This window comes from Blastomyces dermatitidis (assembly GCF_000003525.1).
Source record: "Blastomyces dermatitidis ER-3 genomic scaffold supercont1.1, whole genome shotgun sequence".
In the NCBI taxonomy this organism is placed as follows: Eukaryota; Fungi; Ascomycota; class Eurotiomycetes; order Onygenales; family Ajellomycetaceae; genus Blastomyces; species Blastomyces dermatitidis.
Genome location: NW_025544774.1, coordinates 1,108,911 through 1,127,463, shown reverse-complemented (window position 1 = coordinate 1,127,463; position 18,553 = coordinate 1,108,911). Strand labels below are relative to the sequence as shown.

Sequence of the window (18,553 nt, the reverse complement as noted above, 5' to 3'; positions counted from 1 at the left end):
TAACCCATTTTGAACCCGCCGAACAAAGCCTGCTCTCTTTTCTTTTGTTTTCCCGGGAGAAATCCTGTGTGAGGAACCTGGTTTGGCGGGACAAAGAGAGGTGAGTGATGAATGAAAATGTGGTAAAAGCGGGCGGGGACGGTGGGCATGTTTTCTTTTTCTTTTTCTTTTTTCTTTAACTCATTCCCTTTAGGTGCTATTCCCTGAATATCTTATCTGACTTGCTATAAGAGAAGGTAATTGAAACGGTCCTAGAAACGAAGTTTGCTCCGACAATGCTTCCAGCATTATTAGCAGCTGAACTGATTGTATGTAGTAACTCCGTAGTACATGTATAGCTTAGGCATAGGTTCAATCTGCAAGCCGTAGCTCCAATCTTAGCTAGTTACTGAAGATTTGGCGGGGATGACTCATTATTGATGCTCTGGAGTCTGAAGTGCTTAGCCCACAGACTACACTGTACAGTACCGTAGCAGCACCAAGCGCAAAACTTTTAAACACAGTATCTGTTTCATCAGAAGAGCTGAAATCCGAATGATGTTGTGAATACTATAACTATGCAGGACGGGCGTTGAAGGTTGAATTTGAGATCGTCAAAAAGTTGCCGCTCAATCAGGCAACATCACATGACCTGAACGTAGTCAGCCACCGCGGAATGGAGGAATTGCCCACGCGAGGGGAAGCAGAAGATGGATTGGCAGGGGAAAAAAGCGCGGGATGAGGACGAACTGGCGGAATGGAATACTACGTGGTGGATGGTTTTGTTGAAAATTAATTCGGGCATTCTTTGAGCCCAGATTTTGGCGTCCAGGCAGACATGACATGGCGCGGAGGGCGAACTAGGTTTGGAATATCAGTTTCCATACATATGCTGAATGTCCAGAGTAAAAGCCCTTTCTCATGACTGATTGGAGTGAAGAAAGCTGCCAAGTATTGTTAAATTATAAATTAGAAAAAGGATAATTTGATAGTCATTCGTGTGTTGCTACTACAATAATAAGAAAAGTAATGTGTAGTTTGTAGTTCTGCTCTCTGTGGAGTGAGCGCGTCCAGCAGCAGCACATCGTCATTCCTGTGATTTAGTTAAACTACAGCTAAATAATTATTTTCAACGACAACCACCAACCATCACCACCACCACAACAATAACAACAACAACAACTAACCGATACACCCGCGGCGATAATAATCTCCTGTCCCTCAGCACAGCAGCCAACCACTCGTCTACTTCCCGTCCAGCCAACCACGGCGACAGATATCCTCTATCCGCCTCTCCTTTGACCTTCCCTTCACTTTCCCTGTCTTCCTTGTGGCCCTCCCGACGCCCAATCGCCAGGCCCTGGCCTCAGATCTTACCCCTCCTTGTCGAATCACATAGGTCGCCATTTTTTGGCAGGTGTTTTCGCGCTTGTTAATTCTGCTAGATGAAGCTGCTGCTGCTGCTGCTGCTGCAGACCGCCGTCGCTTGCTCCCTAGCCTAGAACTCCCCCCTCCCACCACTCCCTGGTCCTCAGCCTCTAACGCACTCTCTGCCTGGAGCTTGACTCATTCTTGCTCAACCTATTTTGCCCACCCGATTATTTCACAGACCGTCACTATCGTTTCATTCGAGTTTGGCGGGAAAAATGTCATGGCAGCTTCCCCGCTAGATAGCTCTAGCACCCCACAACCTACTACCGTAGCTATTGATCCTCAAGGCTCCCCAGATGATCCCATGGAAGGTACATATCCCCAGTCTACACGGAAACGTCCTCGTCTTGACAGTGGGAATCACTCAAACGAGTCTATGACCATGTCCGTCCCCTCCCCAAGCTCAACCAGCGGTCATTGCGGCGACGACCAGGTTGTCAGCGGCAACAGCCTTGTCTCTCCCACGACTACGCCGGTGCCAGAACCAGAAACCCCCAACCCACAACGTTCCTCCAGTAGAGTAACGATCAATATGAAATCTCCCACTCTCCACGATAATTCTGCCTCTCATACCGCCGAAGAAGCTCCAGCATTATCCGACCAACAACAAGAAGAGCAACATGAACAACACCACATATCTGTAGATATTACATCCCATAACAAACCCGAAACATCTATGGCTTCGTCACCGTCGCACAGCCCCGAGATTGAGGTTGCTGAGGTGGAAGATATGGATCAGGATCCCAGCACATCCAACTGGAGGTCATTAGAAGATGCTCTCAGAGCTCCAGAAGAACCTGAACTTGTGCACATTCATGACGAGGTTTCCCTGGCAGAATCCTTCCCACGACTCAGGCAGGACTGTGACATACGGCAGGCAGTAGAAGAGACTGCGAGTTTTCTCGAGAGAGGTAATATATTTTCTTTTCTTTGCTGTTTCTTTTATTCTTTCTTTTTTCCCTCCCTCTGCCAGTTTCTATATTTATTTGTTTTTTTATATTTATATTATATTTATATTTATTTTTATTTTTCGATGCACCATACATTTACTAATGACCAATGTCTCCATATACAGGTCACCCTCATGATATCGCAATCTTTATGTCGGTTAAAAACTGGCTTGAGCTCTGTGTGAATAACCTGAGTAGTATCACATACGACACTGTTGCTGAAGATCGGGATGTATGGGAGGAGGTTCCAATGCTTATTGAAAGTCTTTTACGGCGGCAGTGAGTAAATACACTAGAGGTCAATTTCAATATTTCACGCAACTGCTAATGAAAATGGCAGGATTGATTTCCAACCCGACGAAGGAGAAGGCCCTTGGAAATTCTTTGAGGATTTCTCCGTGGCATTTGGGCGCCTTGCCATTCATATGACTCGGATCGATGCTCTAACACTAGAACATTATCCAAACGACACAGATTCTGCGCCAGATCTACTGTCAAAAGTTTATTTACCCGCGTTGGGATGGATATTACAGGTCCACACAATTCCATTTTACAAGATGATGGAACGAACTTTTGGCCCCGAAGTTATTAACTTTGTGGCCCGTGTCAACGACCAACTTACTGCCGCTCCAGTCAATCTCGTAAAACGTCTGTCAGAGTTCGCGCATTTGCTTCTCAAGGCTCTCCAACCATGGCCACAATTCGCAGGCACCTTCATATGTCTACTGACCATTGCCCATAACGTTGTCGATTCTGGAATGGAGCGGAAGAGGTACCGCGCAGACGATGAACTAATCGCATCAGCAGAACTTGTTGATGCCATTAAATCCGTATATACCTTCATTCGCTCCATAGATACCGAGTATCAGTCTTCCATTTCGAAGAAATCTTCTTGGGTTACCAATGACAGCAGCGAGTCTGTTCTCCGTTTCGTCGGCTACACGTACCATAACACTGCCCTGTTGAATAGTCAGCTGGCAACGCAAATGACGCGTGATCTTGGCGTGGATGTTCCCGAGAATGCCAAACAGGAGGAATATCCCGCCATCATCCACCTAGGTTGGAAGTTCCAAGTCTTGAAGAGGCACATCACAGAAGGTCGAATGGAACTCCGCGTCTTTGGTATGGAAACTATGCAGGCTGATCTTGTCGGTGTCTGGCGCCAACATATCCAAGGAAACCCCGCTGGCATTAACTACCCAATTATCCAGTATCTTGTGAAATTCCTGAGGGACAGTAAGATCGTGGAGTACATCGTCGGTGTGGATTCACATCCACAGTTGATAAGCCGGAGTGGAAACGTTGTTGGGTTCCTTGTTGTAACATCCACTTACACAAATAACGATACTGATATTATTTGGAACACTGTGACTGAAAGCGAAGACCCGAGAACCGTGGCGGAGGTTCTGGGGATGCTAACTCGGACATTTATCATGCATCAATCTGGGTCGAATGCTTTGAATTATCTTTGCACCAAGCTCATAGAATTGCCTTTGAACCGCTTCGACGCACGGATGCTCGAATATAGCGACTGCCTTTTAAATGCCGTGAGGGATAAACATACGGAGAGAATGCGCCAGCAGCCTTATGACCATGTGCATGTAGATGTGGTCCCCTATCGTCTGTGTGTTCGCCTGATTCGTGACGCCACGTCCATCAGCGAGTTTTCCGTCGAGCAAAAAACGAATTTGCAAAAGTTTGCTAGCAAGCAGCTTTCACATCTACTGACACTTGGGCTAGATGACAACGATAAAATGGAAATGTACAAGAAGTGCATCGATGATATATCTGAAATGAACGACTTTGTGGTTGGTAGTATACAAGCCCTGAACGCTCTGATACCTCCTTATGATAGCCTAGACATTCGACGGCTGGCACTGGATTTTGATTTCACTCGGTTAATAATCACGGAACTTGCTCATACTTTTGATACTGTCTCCACCGATTTCTCAGATCCCACTGTTAGAAACTCTCTTCGACCCCGGATTCAGATGCTTCTTCGAATTATCGAAAAAGTGCCGGAAACTATTACTCCAGAACTAAGCGAAGTTCTCTGGAACCGCGTATTTATGTCAAAGAAAATTGGTGAATGTGGTCGAAGCTTGGCTTGGGAAGTACTCCCCAGAGCTACAGTTCGAGCTGGAAAGCGAAATCCGTTTCTCGAATCTTACCTCAACAACTATCTCCTTCGAATCTCCCCAGAAGACTATACCCTTGATATTCTAGCATTTGCGGAGCAGGCAGTGAGTTACGAAATTCGCTTCGATCCGCCCCCGGAAGTGGACGAAAATGAGATTATTGCCATTCCCGGAATGGATCGATTATGGCATTTTATCCTCACGGCGCCCCCCGGAACGATCGAAATGAAAGCCATCAACTTCGCGATAGATGTTTACCTTGATCATATATTGATTCGCAGAGCCCCACGCTCCGCAGCAGAGGCTACCCATGTCGCATTGGTGGATCGCTGCGTTAGGCAACTCACAGCAGCTGCCGCGAAGTGCAAAGCTTTCACTGACGGCTCCGCAAGCGGCGAGGATGAGCCTATGGTCATTGTTCCGTCTGATGGTGAAGTGCGAGCGGAAGAACTACGGTTTACTCGCTCGCTTCTTTTCCTGCGCCAACTACTTCAGGGACTGCGAACGCGGCCGCAATACACTCCGCCCCAAGTTAGCCCGCAAGAATCAATGCTCAGGGACGATGAGATAAATGGAGAAGTTCTCGAACTTTCATACCAAGCTTTCAATGGGAATTCTCAGACCAAGATTCGTACTTTAAAGATAGGAGATCTTTCCACTGCGTCAGATTTGGCTGAGAAGTTAACTAGGCTCACCGGCTTTACGAGTTTCTCTAGTTTTAGCTGTGGACAGAGGCTGGACCTTGCTGCCAATGCTGATAAGACTTTGCGAGATTTGAAACTCGTAGGCCCAGGGCTCCTTATTATCCGAAAGAATCCTGACGCTTTCGAGGCGTCGGTGGGGGGACGGCGTCAGTCGTTGACTTTGGTTGACTCCGAGGTTTTGAAGCATTTCGATGATCTGTATGACTTGTTGAGTCTGGAGGAGAAGTTAGCTAAAGAGGTATGTTTTGTCTTCGTCATTCTCTCCCGTTCTCACTTTTGGATCGCCCAGGGTAAATTCGTAAATACTAACAATTAGTGTGGTTAGATATTTGACTTCTTAGCTGTCTTCCCGCCCCAGCAGCGCGTTCGAGATTTCGTCAGATCCAAAGAAACCTCCGAGCCGGAGATGTTCCCTTTGGAGAAGCCCTACAAACTTCTATACTCTATAAAGGCTCTCACAACATGCGTAGGCGAACAAATTTTAGATGTATGTTAGCAAGCGATTGACAATACTCATTGTATGTCGGGAAGCGAGTAACTGACAAATATTGTGGTTAGAATAACGCCGATCAAGAGTTTATATCCCACAGCATTCAGAATCTGGTTGTGTTCATAACACGCCCCCAGATGGCTGAGGGTTTAGAAGATAGCACACTAAAATTAATATTTGCACGCAATTTTGTGGAATGTCTGTTGTTTGCATTGATGGGTAAGTTAACAAAAGAAATATGCTAATAACCCCCCCCTATGATAAGCAGCCATCATATTAATGTCCAAAAATAATTTAGCAAAATCGACGCCAGAAGACTCTGAACAGTTATTCCCCAACCCGTTAGAACTAGCCACTCGACTTTTATCCTTTATCTCCCTCGGCCAAAATCTTACTTCCAAGCACCTCTCGGAACTCTCCATACAGAAACTAATATCTAATTCCTTCGCTGTCATCATCGAAGCCTCGATGCACGATAGTCGCGTTTGGGACGCCGTTGAGCAAAGTACCCAAATCAAGGATCTCATCTTCACCTTGCTTCTAGCGGAATCTAGGCAAAATATACGCAAGAGTATTGCGGAAATTATATTTTCCACCTGTGGTACCTCCCCATCTCAGAAACGGGTTTGGAAGTCCGACAGCCAGACGAAGGCAGGCGTTGACACTGGTGGCAAGCCCCCTTCCGCCACGACAATTCATATTGTTGCAACATTATGGAAACATATTTCTGCCCGCTTCCCGGATACTCTCAAATATGGACAGTCCTCCCAGGAGTTTTTCGAAGTTGCGCTTATCCTTTTTCAGACCGTTGCCATCTTGTCTCCTGAAGACTTAATTTTTAGAGAGTATCTTAGGCAATGGGGAGATCTACTTCTTAGTCATCACACGAATGAGGTTCGTTTTTAGTATTCCTATTTCCTATTTTGTATTTGTATCGTTTTGAGTCCGTTCAGTTACTAAACCTTCTCAATTCTATTTCTTTAGTTTGTTGGTCGAGAGCCTGTTGACTACATTGTTCTGGGATTTACTCATCTCTTGAAAATGTGCCTCGAGCTCTCTCATTCCATAACCGGCACCATGGACACAAGGTAAAGAATACCCACCCGCAGCCGCATATGAACCGCACATAAATCTTTTATTTAGTCCGGCGGATTCTAACTAAAAATAGTAATCTCATGGAAAAGCTATTCTACACCTTTCTATTTCCCGAGCTCTCCGATCCCACTGAGACTGAGGCTATTCAACCGAGCATTCCTGTCATGCATAATCCCACCAGGCAAGAGATATATAATATTCTCTTGCGTCTGTGCGAAGATCAAACAAACTATGAGAAAATGCTAACATTACTTGATGATGTCATTCCATATGGTATGACGTTCGCCCATTGTATTACTTCTAGTTGGATAATTTTTATTTGGTGGTTATTTTGCTTACCCTTTTTCAGATTATACCCATGAACCAAATTGGATTTTCGACCGATACAAAACCATCCGTTCTCCCGAAGGCTATGCGGGTTTGAAAAACCTGTCGAATACTTGCTACCTGAATTCTCTCTTTACTCAGTTATTCATGAACATTGATTTCCGAAAGTTCATGATTGAAGTACATGTTTCTGACGTGGATTCCACTCAGAATCTACTTGCAGAGACGAAAAAGGTATTCGCTTACATGCAAAATACCTGGCAGAAAAGCGTTGATACCCAGGAAGCCGTGGATACTATCCGAACATACGACAATGAGCCTATCGACATCAATGTTCAGATGGATGTAGATGAGTTCTACAATCTACTATTCGATCGATGGGAAAGCCAGATTCGGTCAGCGGAAGACAAGAAACTCTTCAGATCTTTCTATGGCGGCCAGCTTGTGCAGCAGATCAAGTCGAAAGAGTGTCCTCATATCTCGGAGCGACTTGAGCCGTTCTCTGCGATACAATGCGATATTAAAGGGAAGGCTGGGCTGGAGGATAGTTTGCGTGCATATGTAGAAGGGGAGGTGATGCAAGGGGGTAAGTTGAATGAAGTTGATTGTGAAGATCTTGTTTCGGCTTTACTAAAATAGTTTGCAGATAATAAATACTCCTGCACATCGTGTGGACGTCATGTTGATGCGGTCAAGAGGTGAGCTGTTAATGTGCCATGTTTTGGTATGCAGGAAGGGCTGCGGTTGTTAATTTCCTCTTTTCTTTATGAGTAGGGCTTGCTTGAAAGATCTCCCGGATAACTTGATATTCCATCTCAAACGCTTCGATTTCGACGTCATCTCGATGATGCGCAGCAAAATTAACGATGAATTCCAGTTTCCGGAACGTCTTGATATGACCCCTTACACGGTCGAGTATCTGAGTAACCCCGGCACACCAATTGCACCGGATATCTTCGAGCTGGTAGGTGTTCTTGTGCATAGTGGTACTGCCGAATCTGGCCACTATTATTCGTATATCAGAGAGCGTCCTACTCCTGCAGACCCCAGTGCCTCATGGGTGGAATTCAATGACTCCGACGTCAGCAGGTTTGATCCTTCCAAGATCCCTGATCAGTGTTTTGGTGGCCTAAATGACCCAATCCACGGTTCGAACATGCCCCCAGTTCGCTTTAACAAAGTGTGGAATGCGTACATGCTATTCTATCAACGGGTGAGTAGTATGGAGAAGGCCAAATCTGTTTATGAACCGTCCCTTGATGATACACCAGTCAGTGTCCCACTACCTACGGAGCTTGGAAACCACATCGCATTAGAGAACGAAATTTTCATACGGACCTACTGTCTGTTGGACCCGTATCATGCTTATTTTATCCGTGCGCTTCTGGAACAAGCAAGAAGGTTTGCTGCCATTGAAGAAACCGAGTTCAGTAAGATTCAAAAATCAGCCATAATCCTCGCCCTAGACAATTTAGACCAAATCATTTCAAGGTCTAAAGAATTACCTGAATTTGAAAATATCATTATTGAATTGGGGAGAAGTGTCAATGAAAGCACCGAAGGGGCTACGGCAGTCCTCGGTTGGACTATAGTTCGACCCTTAGGTATTCGAGATCTTCTTTTAAAGAGCCCCAATAACGTTGTCCGCGATGGGTTCGGTCGACTGTTGATCACCGCCCTCTCGCGGTTACAGGAGCCGCTAGGGGATGAAACAACAGAAACTGGCGAACAAGCTAGCTGTGAAAGCAATTATGCGATGATGGTTGAGAATATTGTTGACACACTTGATGGGCTGTGGGGTTGTTTACACCTATATTCGCGTGCCTGGGACGATTATTTCGAGCTGCTCCTTGGTATTGCTAATTTTGGCGCCTTGCCTGTCCATGTCATGCTTGAACATGGCTTCTTGTTAAAGTGCCTGGAAATGGTCTGGCTGGACAGAGAGGATAGCAAACGGTTGAAACGACAGTATGGGAATTATTTCCGGCTTATTGAGAAAGGTCGCAAATATTCACACTTCAAACTTGTGGAGGTCCTTTATATTTTGATGACGCATATCGACTTCACACTGATGCCCTCACCTGACAATCGATCTCGGGATTGTATTATGGGTAAATATTCGCTTACCAAGGCTGAAGCCGAACTGATTCGACCCGTTGGAAGGAATAGCGATCTCATTGTCCTGAGGAAAATCCTGGAACAGCAAGCTAATCCCCCAGTTTCACGGAAAATAGTGAGCGTCTTCTTAGCCGCTGACCCTAAATATGGCCTAACGGACAGCATCTGCAAGGTTCTCGAGGAAGGCTTACGGGCTTCTCCAGCCTACCTCTGTGTTCCTTTCCTTGAAGCTACTCTAGTTTTCTGCCAAATGTCCACGGATGGCAATCAGATAACAAACCTCATCGACTACGTGTCCAAAGGCGTAGACTCCATCAATGACAGTGGGGGTCGTGAACATCTGGCCTTCTTCCAGTCGCTGGTGAAAGTCAAAAACGAAAAGGCTGACAAGGATGAATATTGGTTCTGGAGCTCCGTGGTCGACCGGATACCGGATTGGGCGCCGACACTGCTTCAATACCCGGAGAGGGCAGTTAGGAATGGGACGCTGGATTTCCTGCGGCAACTCCTTTTCTCGAAGGAGTATGAGAATATCACCGACGATTTCCGCCAGTTTTACAAGAAAATTGGCAGGGATTTAGCGCAGACCTGCGTGGACAAGTTGCGCAGGACTTATCTTACGCCAGCGGACGCGCAGCCTCCTGAAGTTAAGGCGATGGAGACAATTGCACTTGTGATTATGCATTGTATTGAGGTCTATTTTGATGAGAGTGACAACGCAGATGCGGAGTTTATTCAGCAGGCTACAGGTATGGCAGAACCAGATCTACTTTTTATCTTTCCTTATGAATAATCCCGCTAACTTCCTTGCTAGCTGTCATCTCTGCACTAGAACAAATGGCCGTGGATATCCCGGAAGAACTGATGTCTGGTAAGCAGCCACATATCCGTTTCCTCCTTGTTTTCTTTTGCTTCTAACCACCACCCCGTTTTTCCCTTTTCAGGTTCTGACTTCGCTTCAGATGGCTGGGAAGATAATTCGATGATGGGGAGCGATTCCGATGTTGGTCTGACCGGGTCGCCGTGAACTAAAACTCTGGCGCGCATGATATGGCGTCCAACGTGCAGTTGGTGTTAAAAGGGGAGTCCTTTTTTACTTTTTGAAAGATAGTATAAATCTCGTTTTATTTTGTTATCCCTATTTCTTTTTGCTGAAGTGTTTCTTATTTTCATTTTACGGTACCAATTTTTTTTTTCTCTCTTCCTGTCTTGTGTTGATGATGATTGAATGACCATTCCCTCATCCATCCCATATCCCATTCCCCCTTTTCTGCATTTATCTGGCGTTAAACTTTTCTGTTTTCTGTATTTAGAGGCAAAATGGGGCCAGTGTATTTAAATGTGGGGGGTCTTTTTTTCTTCACAAGGAAATCTTGGTCTTTCATGTCTAGGGAACCCTTGGTCCTTTTCTGTCTTTCTTTTTAGCATCATACAAGTGAATGGTTAGGAGAGTGAGGGGTATGTCCTTGTGTTTCTCCCACTTCACTTCCTCATGGAAGTTTACATTTGAAAGAATGAAAGAATGTGGTGAAATCATCTCTCTCCGTCGGTTCCTTTGACTCGGGTTTACGGACTTTGGGACTTTGTGGTTATTCTTTCTTCTTTCTTCCGAGGTTTTTTTTTTTTTTTTTCCCTCCCTCCGTTTCCTCCGTTTTCTCTTTCAGATGTATATGGTTTGAACGGATGTCTTGTTCTTTTCCATTGTATGAGCTCTATTTTGTTCTTCAACCTTCTTTTTGTTTGATATTTTGGAGCCCGTCATTGACTACGGATGATGAGATTAAGCCGACAGACAACTTACTGTACCTGTAAGAGCCGATGGAATGGATGTTTCTATAGTTATCTTGCAATCTGCAGCTCGCTCCCTCTTTTCAGTTCAGGTCCTTGGCCTCCCTCACCTTTTTTTGTGTGTGTGTTTGTGTGTGTGTGTTGCGCTTCAAGGCGTTAATTATGACCATGTTTCATATGTTTGTGTTAGTTACTATTAGTTACCACAGAAAATATGTATGTAAAATTACTTCTACGGAGTCATTTATTGAAAGAAACTTTCTCTAGAGATTCCACAACTGCTCCCTCACTGAATTCTCTCCGGATGATACATATTTTGATATAGCTCCCAACATATGTATATATATATATATACATATATATTTCTTCTTTTTGCACCTGGCAACTTTGAGCTCTAGTTTTATCCAGTCAATTCACTAATCAGGACAACATGGAACAGATAGCAAGAGAGGTATCAAAGTCTTGCTCTGGCCATCTTTTCTGGAAAATCCCTCAGTCTAGTCATCCGCTGTTAGGAAAACTCACGCATCAACGCGGTGTTGTTTGGCTGATGCATGCTTTGCTTCGTACACTCTGGTATATGAGGAACGGTTTGCAAGTGCCGACAGTCGATACTGAGAAGTTCTATCTTGCATCATTGGGTGCCATCCACTCGAAGCTATGGAGGGTGTGTCAGAGAAGAATCATTCCGGTGGTATATCTTCGTATTTATCAAGAGAATAACAATATAGTAAAACAGATAAAGTCATATCGACCCATATGGCTACAAAATAAGGAAAGGAAATACATATAAAACCAAGCCTGCAAAAGTAAGATGACCAACCTAATGGTGTCACTAGCACGGATAACAGGGAAAAAAAAAAGCACTTGAACCGCCGTGCATCCTGCTTGTCTATCGTCTATTGTTTATTTTGCTATTTCTTGTCTCCACCGATCCCAATATTACTAGGATCCCTCACCGTCATCATGCCAAGTGATTCCAGATTAAGATTGTTATGCGTAGTTTTGGGAAACGTTATATGTCGTCGTAACGTGAATCTCAGCCGGCTCTCTGTCGTCCCTGTCGAGGGTCTCAATGCTGCCCGCCGAGATCACATAGTCATTGTTCTTTGAATTCGGATCAAAGCTCTGCACGATCCGCTCTTCGCTATTATCGTCCATTGTTGTCAGGCCCATCTCAATCCGGATCCGGTTCTGCTTTTCTTTCCTCTGAATCCGGGTGAGTTCGTGAGTACCGGTGGTTGTGGTCTTGGCGCTTCGGCCCGTTGATGTCGTCGCCAGGCGGACGGTTTTGGTGAATAGAGGTTTTAGGACGGGGACATTGACTGCAATTATGGCGACAAACTATATTTACGACAAACGCGTTAAGAGTTATGTTTCTTTTCCACCAAACGGTTCAACCGCGTGACCTTGGAAGTGTTATCTTACAGTTTCTCGAATTGACCAGATAGTTCCAAGGTTGATTGACGCGACGTCCTGTAGGCAAATAATGCAGCGCAGGAGAGTAGCTATGACGATAAAAACCCCAGAGCAAAGCCACGCCCCGAACAGAAGTTTTCTATCATTAGGACGTGAGCCGCTGTTTGTGCATATGTAGAGCGGACAGGTCTGCATTCATACCGTCGTAATGGAAGCTTTACTTTCCACAGTAATGGAAGGGGAATGTAAATAATCATGATATCAGTCCTTCGATAATCAGCAAAAGTCCAAGGAGGGGAAATTTTCGGAGGGTGGACATACGTCACATTGGTCGTAACCAAGGCCAGGTAATTGGGGATGTTTAGTGCACAAGCATCTTGCCGCATGCATTAGTTCTCTTTTCTAAACAGCGATTTGGTTCAGCAGACTTACCACCAGGATATGGATAAGTCTGCCAGACCTTCTGAATTGGATAACATCGGGTTAGAATGACAATAATTGTCGCGATGTAGGCCAAAACGCAGGTAACGGCAGTTATTGTAACTGCACGTTGCTGGCGAAGGTTCAGGCTGAAAGCACAGCAAGGTCAATAACCAGATGTGAGATATTTGAAAGCAGAATAAAGACTGACGTGAGCCTGTTAAAGAGGAATAGCATGCACGCCTTGAGGCACCAGATCAGCGTGACATATAGACACCAGCCTGCAAGCAGACATTTGGTGCCAATAACCATCCGTCGTTTCTGTTCCTCTGTAAGCTTGAGGGCGATTTCGTCATTAATTCCAGTCGTTGAGCCATATTGACCTGGGGAAACGTATTAGAAATGATAATTCGGCAGGTCACTGTATAATGCTTTCTTTTACCGATTAATTCGAGCATGCACAACTCAGCCTAATGTTCGCGTCAATTCTCTGGTCAAAAATAAAATAAAATAAAATAAGACGCGAACCAGGGAAGCTGTCATCATACCGTCCAAAAGAGAACTGCGAGAACAGCGAAGTAGTCATCTCCATCCCATTTTCAACCAATAAGCCTGCATCAGTAGATTATTCTGATCAATAAAATAAGCAGCCCAATGCCATACTCGGTCCATGCTTCAGTCTGGAACGGTGTCGCCATCGTCAACGAAATTGAACGAACGGAGTGGAACCCTCACTGAGGAGGAGGGCCGCATATTATATATAGCTCGGAGTTCCGGTTGGGTACGCCAACATGTCCTCGGCGGGTAGCAGATCCTTTTACATAGAAAGTGAAATCCATTCCCTCAGGAATGGCTGGGTTGAGGGGAGTGGTGTGAAAGGGGGTTTTTAACGAAACCATTCCTGTTTGCCCCCACTGCCCACCAGCTTTTGCATATCAAGTAAGTAGTCTCCTTACAAAAATTATTATTCCTGTTAGCAAAATCCACCCTCTCCATCAAGTATAGGCTAATTTTTAGCGCAGCAACGGTCAACCTCTCCGGTCCGAGCCTCTTCCCGGTTTATGGAGCCGTTGTGGAAGAAACAAGGGGCCTTTCTCGTGAGACGGAGTAAGCTGACTTAGCTGAGTGGCTTGAATCGCAAACTCAAACCCCTTCAGGCAGACCCTGACAGGCCTATCACACCGAGAGGCTCTGAGGGAATCCCAAGCGGATGGCGCATGCCCGCCCCAATCCAGGAGGCGCTGACACGCCGACAGTCTTCCTAAATACCCATAGAACCATTGGCTCTGTCCACCAGAAGCGGGGATCTCTTTATTGTGCTCCAGAGGACCCCCCTATTAATACCAGACGCCCATCTTTTATTGGGCTGTAGTGACGTGAAAAATCGTGGAACACCAACAACTCGTGATTTTATCGAAGACTGCTTTCCATTATCTCACTCGAAGAGTTTACCCCGCACAAAGCACAAAATGCTCGAGTCTGCTATCCCTGAACATCTCCTGCAAGAGAGGACGAGGCCCGTTAACACGCCACCGAATTTTAATCCGCCCTTCCCAGCGTACTCTGCCCGGTTCCCAAAATGCACAAAGGACCTAGTTATGGCAGTCGTCGGTGCCCAGTACTCCACACCCACCGATGAAGACGGATTAGCAATGTCCACGGTGTCGGGATTTATCAACAATCCAACTGCTGCTGGGAAGAAGCCATCGTTTTGGGAGTTAGCATCCGTGACTGATAATCGGGGGGCATACAACATTGCTGTCCTTGCTTACTGGCCTGATAAGGGATCTTACACGGAATGGGCAACTACCAGCGGATTCCAGACCTGGTGGGATACGCTGGACCCTGAAACACAGCGCCACGGGTGGTTTCTAGAGGTATTTTCCCCGACAATTGATCGGTTCGAAACCGTCTTTTCAGACAACGAAGTCCCAGAGGGTGCGGCACATATGAGGGAAAGTGTCAGTGGTCCTCTCAGGGAACATGTGTATTGGGGTAGCATGCGCGACCGTTTACCCATCGCACAAACGGATGAGCTCGTGGGTGAGAGCGGCAACACAGCGAACAAGCCCACGAACTCTGTTCTACGACGCCGTATCCGCGTGGGCGGCAAGCAAAACTTCGCAGTCATTCGCTCGGGTCAAGACTGGTCGAACACTCGCCCTGAGGAGCGAAAGTTGTATGTCGAAACCATGCATCCCGTCCTCACCAAAGGGATGGACTTTCTTCGCGACCATGGCGAAGATGTGGGGTGCTATAGCTGTCGGTTCATGGACATTGTCGATCCTGTCTCTCACAAAGCTGATAAGGAAAGGACTTTTGGCCTTGCTTTCTTTGACGACCTTAGCTCACTGGAAGGATGGAGCAAAAGCCATCAGACGCATATTAATATTTTTGGGGGCTTCTTGAAGTACGCGAAGTCGCTGGACAACAATATCAGCCTGCGTCTGTTCCACGAAGTATTGGTTCTAAAGCCGGAGCAACAATTGTTCGAATACCTTGGGTGCCATGAGAATTCTGGGATGCTGGTTTCTTTGGGCGCTACATAGTAACTAGTTAGAGTTTCACGATATCAACTCAGGAGTTAGTTGAAAGATGTAGGAGTAGTTTAAAGTTTATGTCTCGAGTTTCAAAATAATCATATTGTTCGCCCGCCTACCCACGTTATCAGCATGGAGATGTTTTTCTTTCTTTTCCAAAAGAGTTCATTCAATATCTGACGCTGGAAATCTCGCTGTCCTGGTGGAAAGTCCGATCTTCAAACCACACTTTCCTGGGCTGGTGTGAGCAACAGTATCGAACACAGGCCAAACGGCCCCACGTTCAATCAATTTTGCCCATCCGCCGGGCCGGTTCCCGAGTTCCACGCGAGGCCAGAGGCGATGGAGCCTACATACCGTCGCAAGCCGGTCGGCCTGGGAGTCCGATCCAGGATCATCAACGGCCCGCCGAGACGCTTTTGGCGAGAATTGCCTCGTATTATAATTTATCGGACTGGATACGAAGCCAAGCATGGGCACCCCCGCCTTATGCTCCGCAGTCAAACACCGGAGCAAGCTATCGCTTCCGGGATCCCAAGAAGAATAATAATCCTTAAGTTGCCGAATGGGTTCTCTGCTCTGATAATAATGGTCAATGGTCAAGTGCGGGTGGAGCAAGCCGATCTGGGACATAAATAATCGAGCAAGAACTCCCTAGCGGGCGAATATTCTAGTTTCCAACAGCTGCCACAAGGACAATAAAAAATAAAGTCCTCCCAATATTTCACGCATCGTGTTACTTTTCGACGAAAGTGGGGACATCTCCATCAGGGATCATCGCGATGCGCGCTGCTATTTACTTTTCTGGGGCGTATTATTCGCCTTCAAGTTTCACGCGGCTCTGGAACTCAGAATCCGCCGATCTTCAAAGTGTTTCTGAGCTGCAAATGTGCCCGAACCTGAGTTCAAACAATAATAAGGAAGCGTTCACTCAACAGAAGTTCTCCTTCTTTGCGAAACCCTTTCTTTTGCGTTATGCACAGCGTAATGCATGCATGCCAACTTTCAAGCGCGCCACTTTTCTCTGTTCTGTAGTTGTTTCCGAAAGGTGGCTGGCACATTGGTCATCTTTTAGGGCCAATTCTGTTTTAAAATTTGTGGATCGGCGGGATGGCGTTACGCAAAAGCTTGGCTGGGACCCTCAGAGGTTGGCAAAAGGATCAGGTCCAGAGCGGTAGTTGAATTTCCATTAATTAATATTATCACTGTCTGTCTACCTGTCTGCTGTGATCACTGTGATGTCTTTGCTGGGCAAGAATGTTCGGAAAACAAACATCGTAGAGCAAGCAGCTTTTCGTTAAGGTTTAGGTGCGGTGCGCACCAATATCACCAAACTCACAAGTTGTTTTTTTGCCTGAAGGTTCAGAAATGGGATAGAAACTAGGGCCTATTCATTTTTGCTGAGATACTTCATTTAAAGATGGGGTCAAGAAGTCTGTCTCTCTTTGAGATCCGGCGGGCTTATATTCGTTTTCACCCCTAGGAAATTTGGTGAACATCACATCAACGAGCGTTGGAACCGAATGCATCGTCCAGGCGGATCCGAAAGGAATGGGCATGTGTCGAAGAGACGCACCGCGGTGCATCATAATTGCACAGAAGCGAGCGAAAATTTGGCAGAAAGAGAATTGGTTGAGATAAGAAACACGATACGCCTGTATTGTATGCTACAAAATTTCTTGAAGTAGGAAGGTAAAGTAACCTAGACGTCCTCGAACTCTTCGTCGTCCTCGTCTTCATCGGACTCGGCTTCTTTCTTCACTTCAGGTTCGAATTTAACTCTCTTGGCGGACGGGCCGTCTTCTGCAGACGTATCAGGGTGTGCAGTACCAGCCTGAGGACAGCTACTGGCTGAGTCCGATTCCAGTTCCCTTTTAAGTGATCCATTAGGGAATGTATGAGCTTTAATACCATCTACTGGGGCCGAGGTTGAGCCGCCAGGAGCAACTCCAACGTCCTCGAACTCGTCTTCTTCCTCGTCTGATGACTCCTCGGCAGAGCTCACATCTTCTTTAGCCTCCCTTTCCTTTTCGCGCGCCATTTCAGCGTAATATGCAGCAACCTTATCATCAAGAGCATCGATGTCTGGCTTCTGTTCCTCCTTTACTTCGGATTTGACAGCGAGTGCGTCAACAGCAGTTCCATTGGGCTCGGACTTGATTCGTAGATTGCCAGCTTCTGTTTTAACCGTTGATTGTGTATGCCAAACAGGAAGCGCGTTTTGCTTCTCGAGTGCAGCTTTTCGCGCTGCCTCTTCCGCTTGCTCAGCAGCACTCTTCTCAGCTGAGGAAGTAAGTGACACTTCTAAGGACGAAGCGTCTGTTTTCGATATCCCTCGAACAGCTGCCTGTCGGTTGCCCGTGTAGGCCACCCCTGGTCTTGTCGGGTTGGTATATTGATTTCGTATAACATCGACTTTGTGCTCCCAGGCTGTCTCAAAATCATTCTCGGGGACGTCGACAGAATCAATCTGTTTGAGCAGCTTTAACATCTTATCCAGCTGCGCCATTAGTTTGCTATTTTTCTCATGACCAGTCCGATCAGCGCCAGCCCCACCCTCGACCTCATCAGCTCTTTCTAGTGTAGCTCCGCATCGATGGCACTCAAAGCCTTCTGGCCCGATCCGGCTTAGAACTTCCAACTGAGTCCATTCAGCACCACATCTTATGCAAACATATTCCTTCCTGTCTGCAGTAGGAGTATATTGCGATTTAATAATCGAGGTGAGACGGGAAACACGATATTTGATAGCGTCCACAACAGGGTAGAGTGGTATATAGTAGTATTCACGGTTCACTGGGCGAGTTTGGCCATCTCGAATCTCAGGCCTTGAATGACTGGATACAAAGTTAGCTCTAAGGTTAGGCAAAGATTTTTTTCATGGAGACATCTCCCATACACTGCAATGAGGCGGTCTTCACGCAAACGAGCACAGAGCTTGCGCAGGTCCTTCTGTTGCATTCCAAGAAGATGTGCGAGGTCCTCCGCATGAAGGCTACAAGATACGTTAGCTAGAGATTCTATAGAAATTCGCGAGATTGAAGGAATCATACACTGAGTGTATGAAAAGAGCATCAATCACGAGAATGTGGCGAGTCTCATAGAAAGCGCGCACGACAGTGCGAATAAGGCTGCTTGCGAGATCCATAGCTGT

General features: G+C 46.1%; 4 protein-coding genes across 5 annotated transcripts; 2 read left to right on the top strand and 2 right to left on the bottom strand.

Moving 5' to 3' along the window:
- The first annotated feature begins 137 nt into the window (after positions 1-137).
- BDCG_00164 lies at positions 138-11,339 on the top strand. 2 transcript variants are annotated; one of them, XM_045415685.1, is made up of 13 exons: positions 138-2,321; positions 2,486-2,639; positions 2,701-5,440; positions 5,528-5,689; positions 5,761-5,911; positions 5,991-6,586; positions 6,677-6,780; positions 6,861-7,060; positions 7,137-7,700; positions 7,761-7,812; positions 7,889-9,981; positions 10,047-10,103; positions 10,177-11,339. In XM_045415685.1, exons 1-13 carry the CDS (start codon positions 1,631-1,633, stop codon positions 10,257-10,259), a joined length of 7,647 nt encoding a protein of 2,548 aa, XP_045279047.1. In that variant the 5' UTR covers positions 138-1,630; the 3' UTR covers positions 10,260-11,339. The 2 variants fall into 2 exon arrangements, with proteins under 2 accessions (XP_045279047.1, XP_045271576.1); XM_045415686.1 differs by having other exon boundaries at positions 150-2,321; positions 10,195-10,846.
- A 674-nt stretch (positions 11,340-12,013) lies between these two features.
- On the bottom strand, positions 12,014-13,317 carry BDCG_00163 (uncharacterized protein; the record flags this gene model as incomplete). Its single annotated transcript, XM_045415684.1, has 7 exons — positions 12,014-12,364; positions 12,449-12,578; positions 12,641-12,706; positions 12,761-12,815; positions 12,872-13,008; positions 13,071-13,242; positions 13,302-13,317. 7 exons carry the CDS (start codon positions 13,315-13,317, stop codon positions 12,014-12,016), a joined length of 927 nt encoding a protein of 308 aa, XP_045271575.1.
- Positions 13,318-14,001: 684 nt separating this feature from the next.
- Positions 14,002-15,683, top strand: BDCG_00162 (phenylacetaldoxime dehydratase). Its single transcript, XM_045415683.1, has one exon. The coding sequence runs from the start codon at positions 14,329-14,331 to the stop codon at positions 15,406-15,408; it is 1,080 nt and encodes a 359-aa protein (XP_045271574.1). The 5' UTR covers positions 14,002-14,328; the 3' UTR covers positions 15,409-15,683.
- A 1,418-nt stretch (positions 15,684-17,101) lies between these two features.
- BDCG_00160 (transcription initiation factor TFIIE subunit alpha) lies at positions 17,102-18,547 on the bottom strand (the record flags this gene model as incomplete). The annotated part of the gene is made up of 3 exons (XM_045415682.1): positions 17,102-18,236; positions 18,299-18,394; positions 18,453-18,547. The coding sequence occupies 3 exons, from the start codon at positions 18,545-18,547 to the stop codon at positions 17,102-17,104; spliced, it is 1,326 nt and encodes a 441-aa protein (XP_045271573.1).
- Between the last annotated feature and the right edge of the window lie 6 nt (positions 18,548-18,553).

Excerpts from the sequence above, each read along its gene's own strand:
- BDCG_00164 (XM_045415685.1), top strand. The coding sequence starts at position 1,631 with ATGGCAGCTTCCCCGCTAGATAGCTCTAGCACCCCACAACCTACTACC. Across the intron at positions 5,912-5,990 it reads TCTGTTGTTTGCATTGATGG|CAAAATCGACGCCAGAAGAC; the intron begins GTAAGTTAACAA and ends AAAATAATTTAG. Across the intron at positions 6,781-6,860 it reads ACCGGCACCATGGACACAAG|TAATCTCATGGAAAAGCTAT; the intron begins GTAAAGAATACC and ends AACTAAAAATAG.
- BDCG_00162 (XM_045415683.1), top strand. The coding sequence starts at position 14,329 with ATGCTCGAGTCTGCTATCCCTGAACATCTCCTGCAAGAGAGGACGAGG.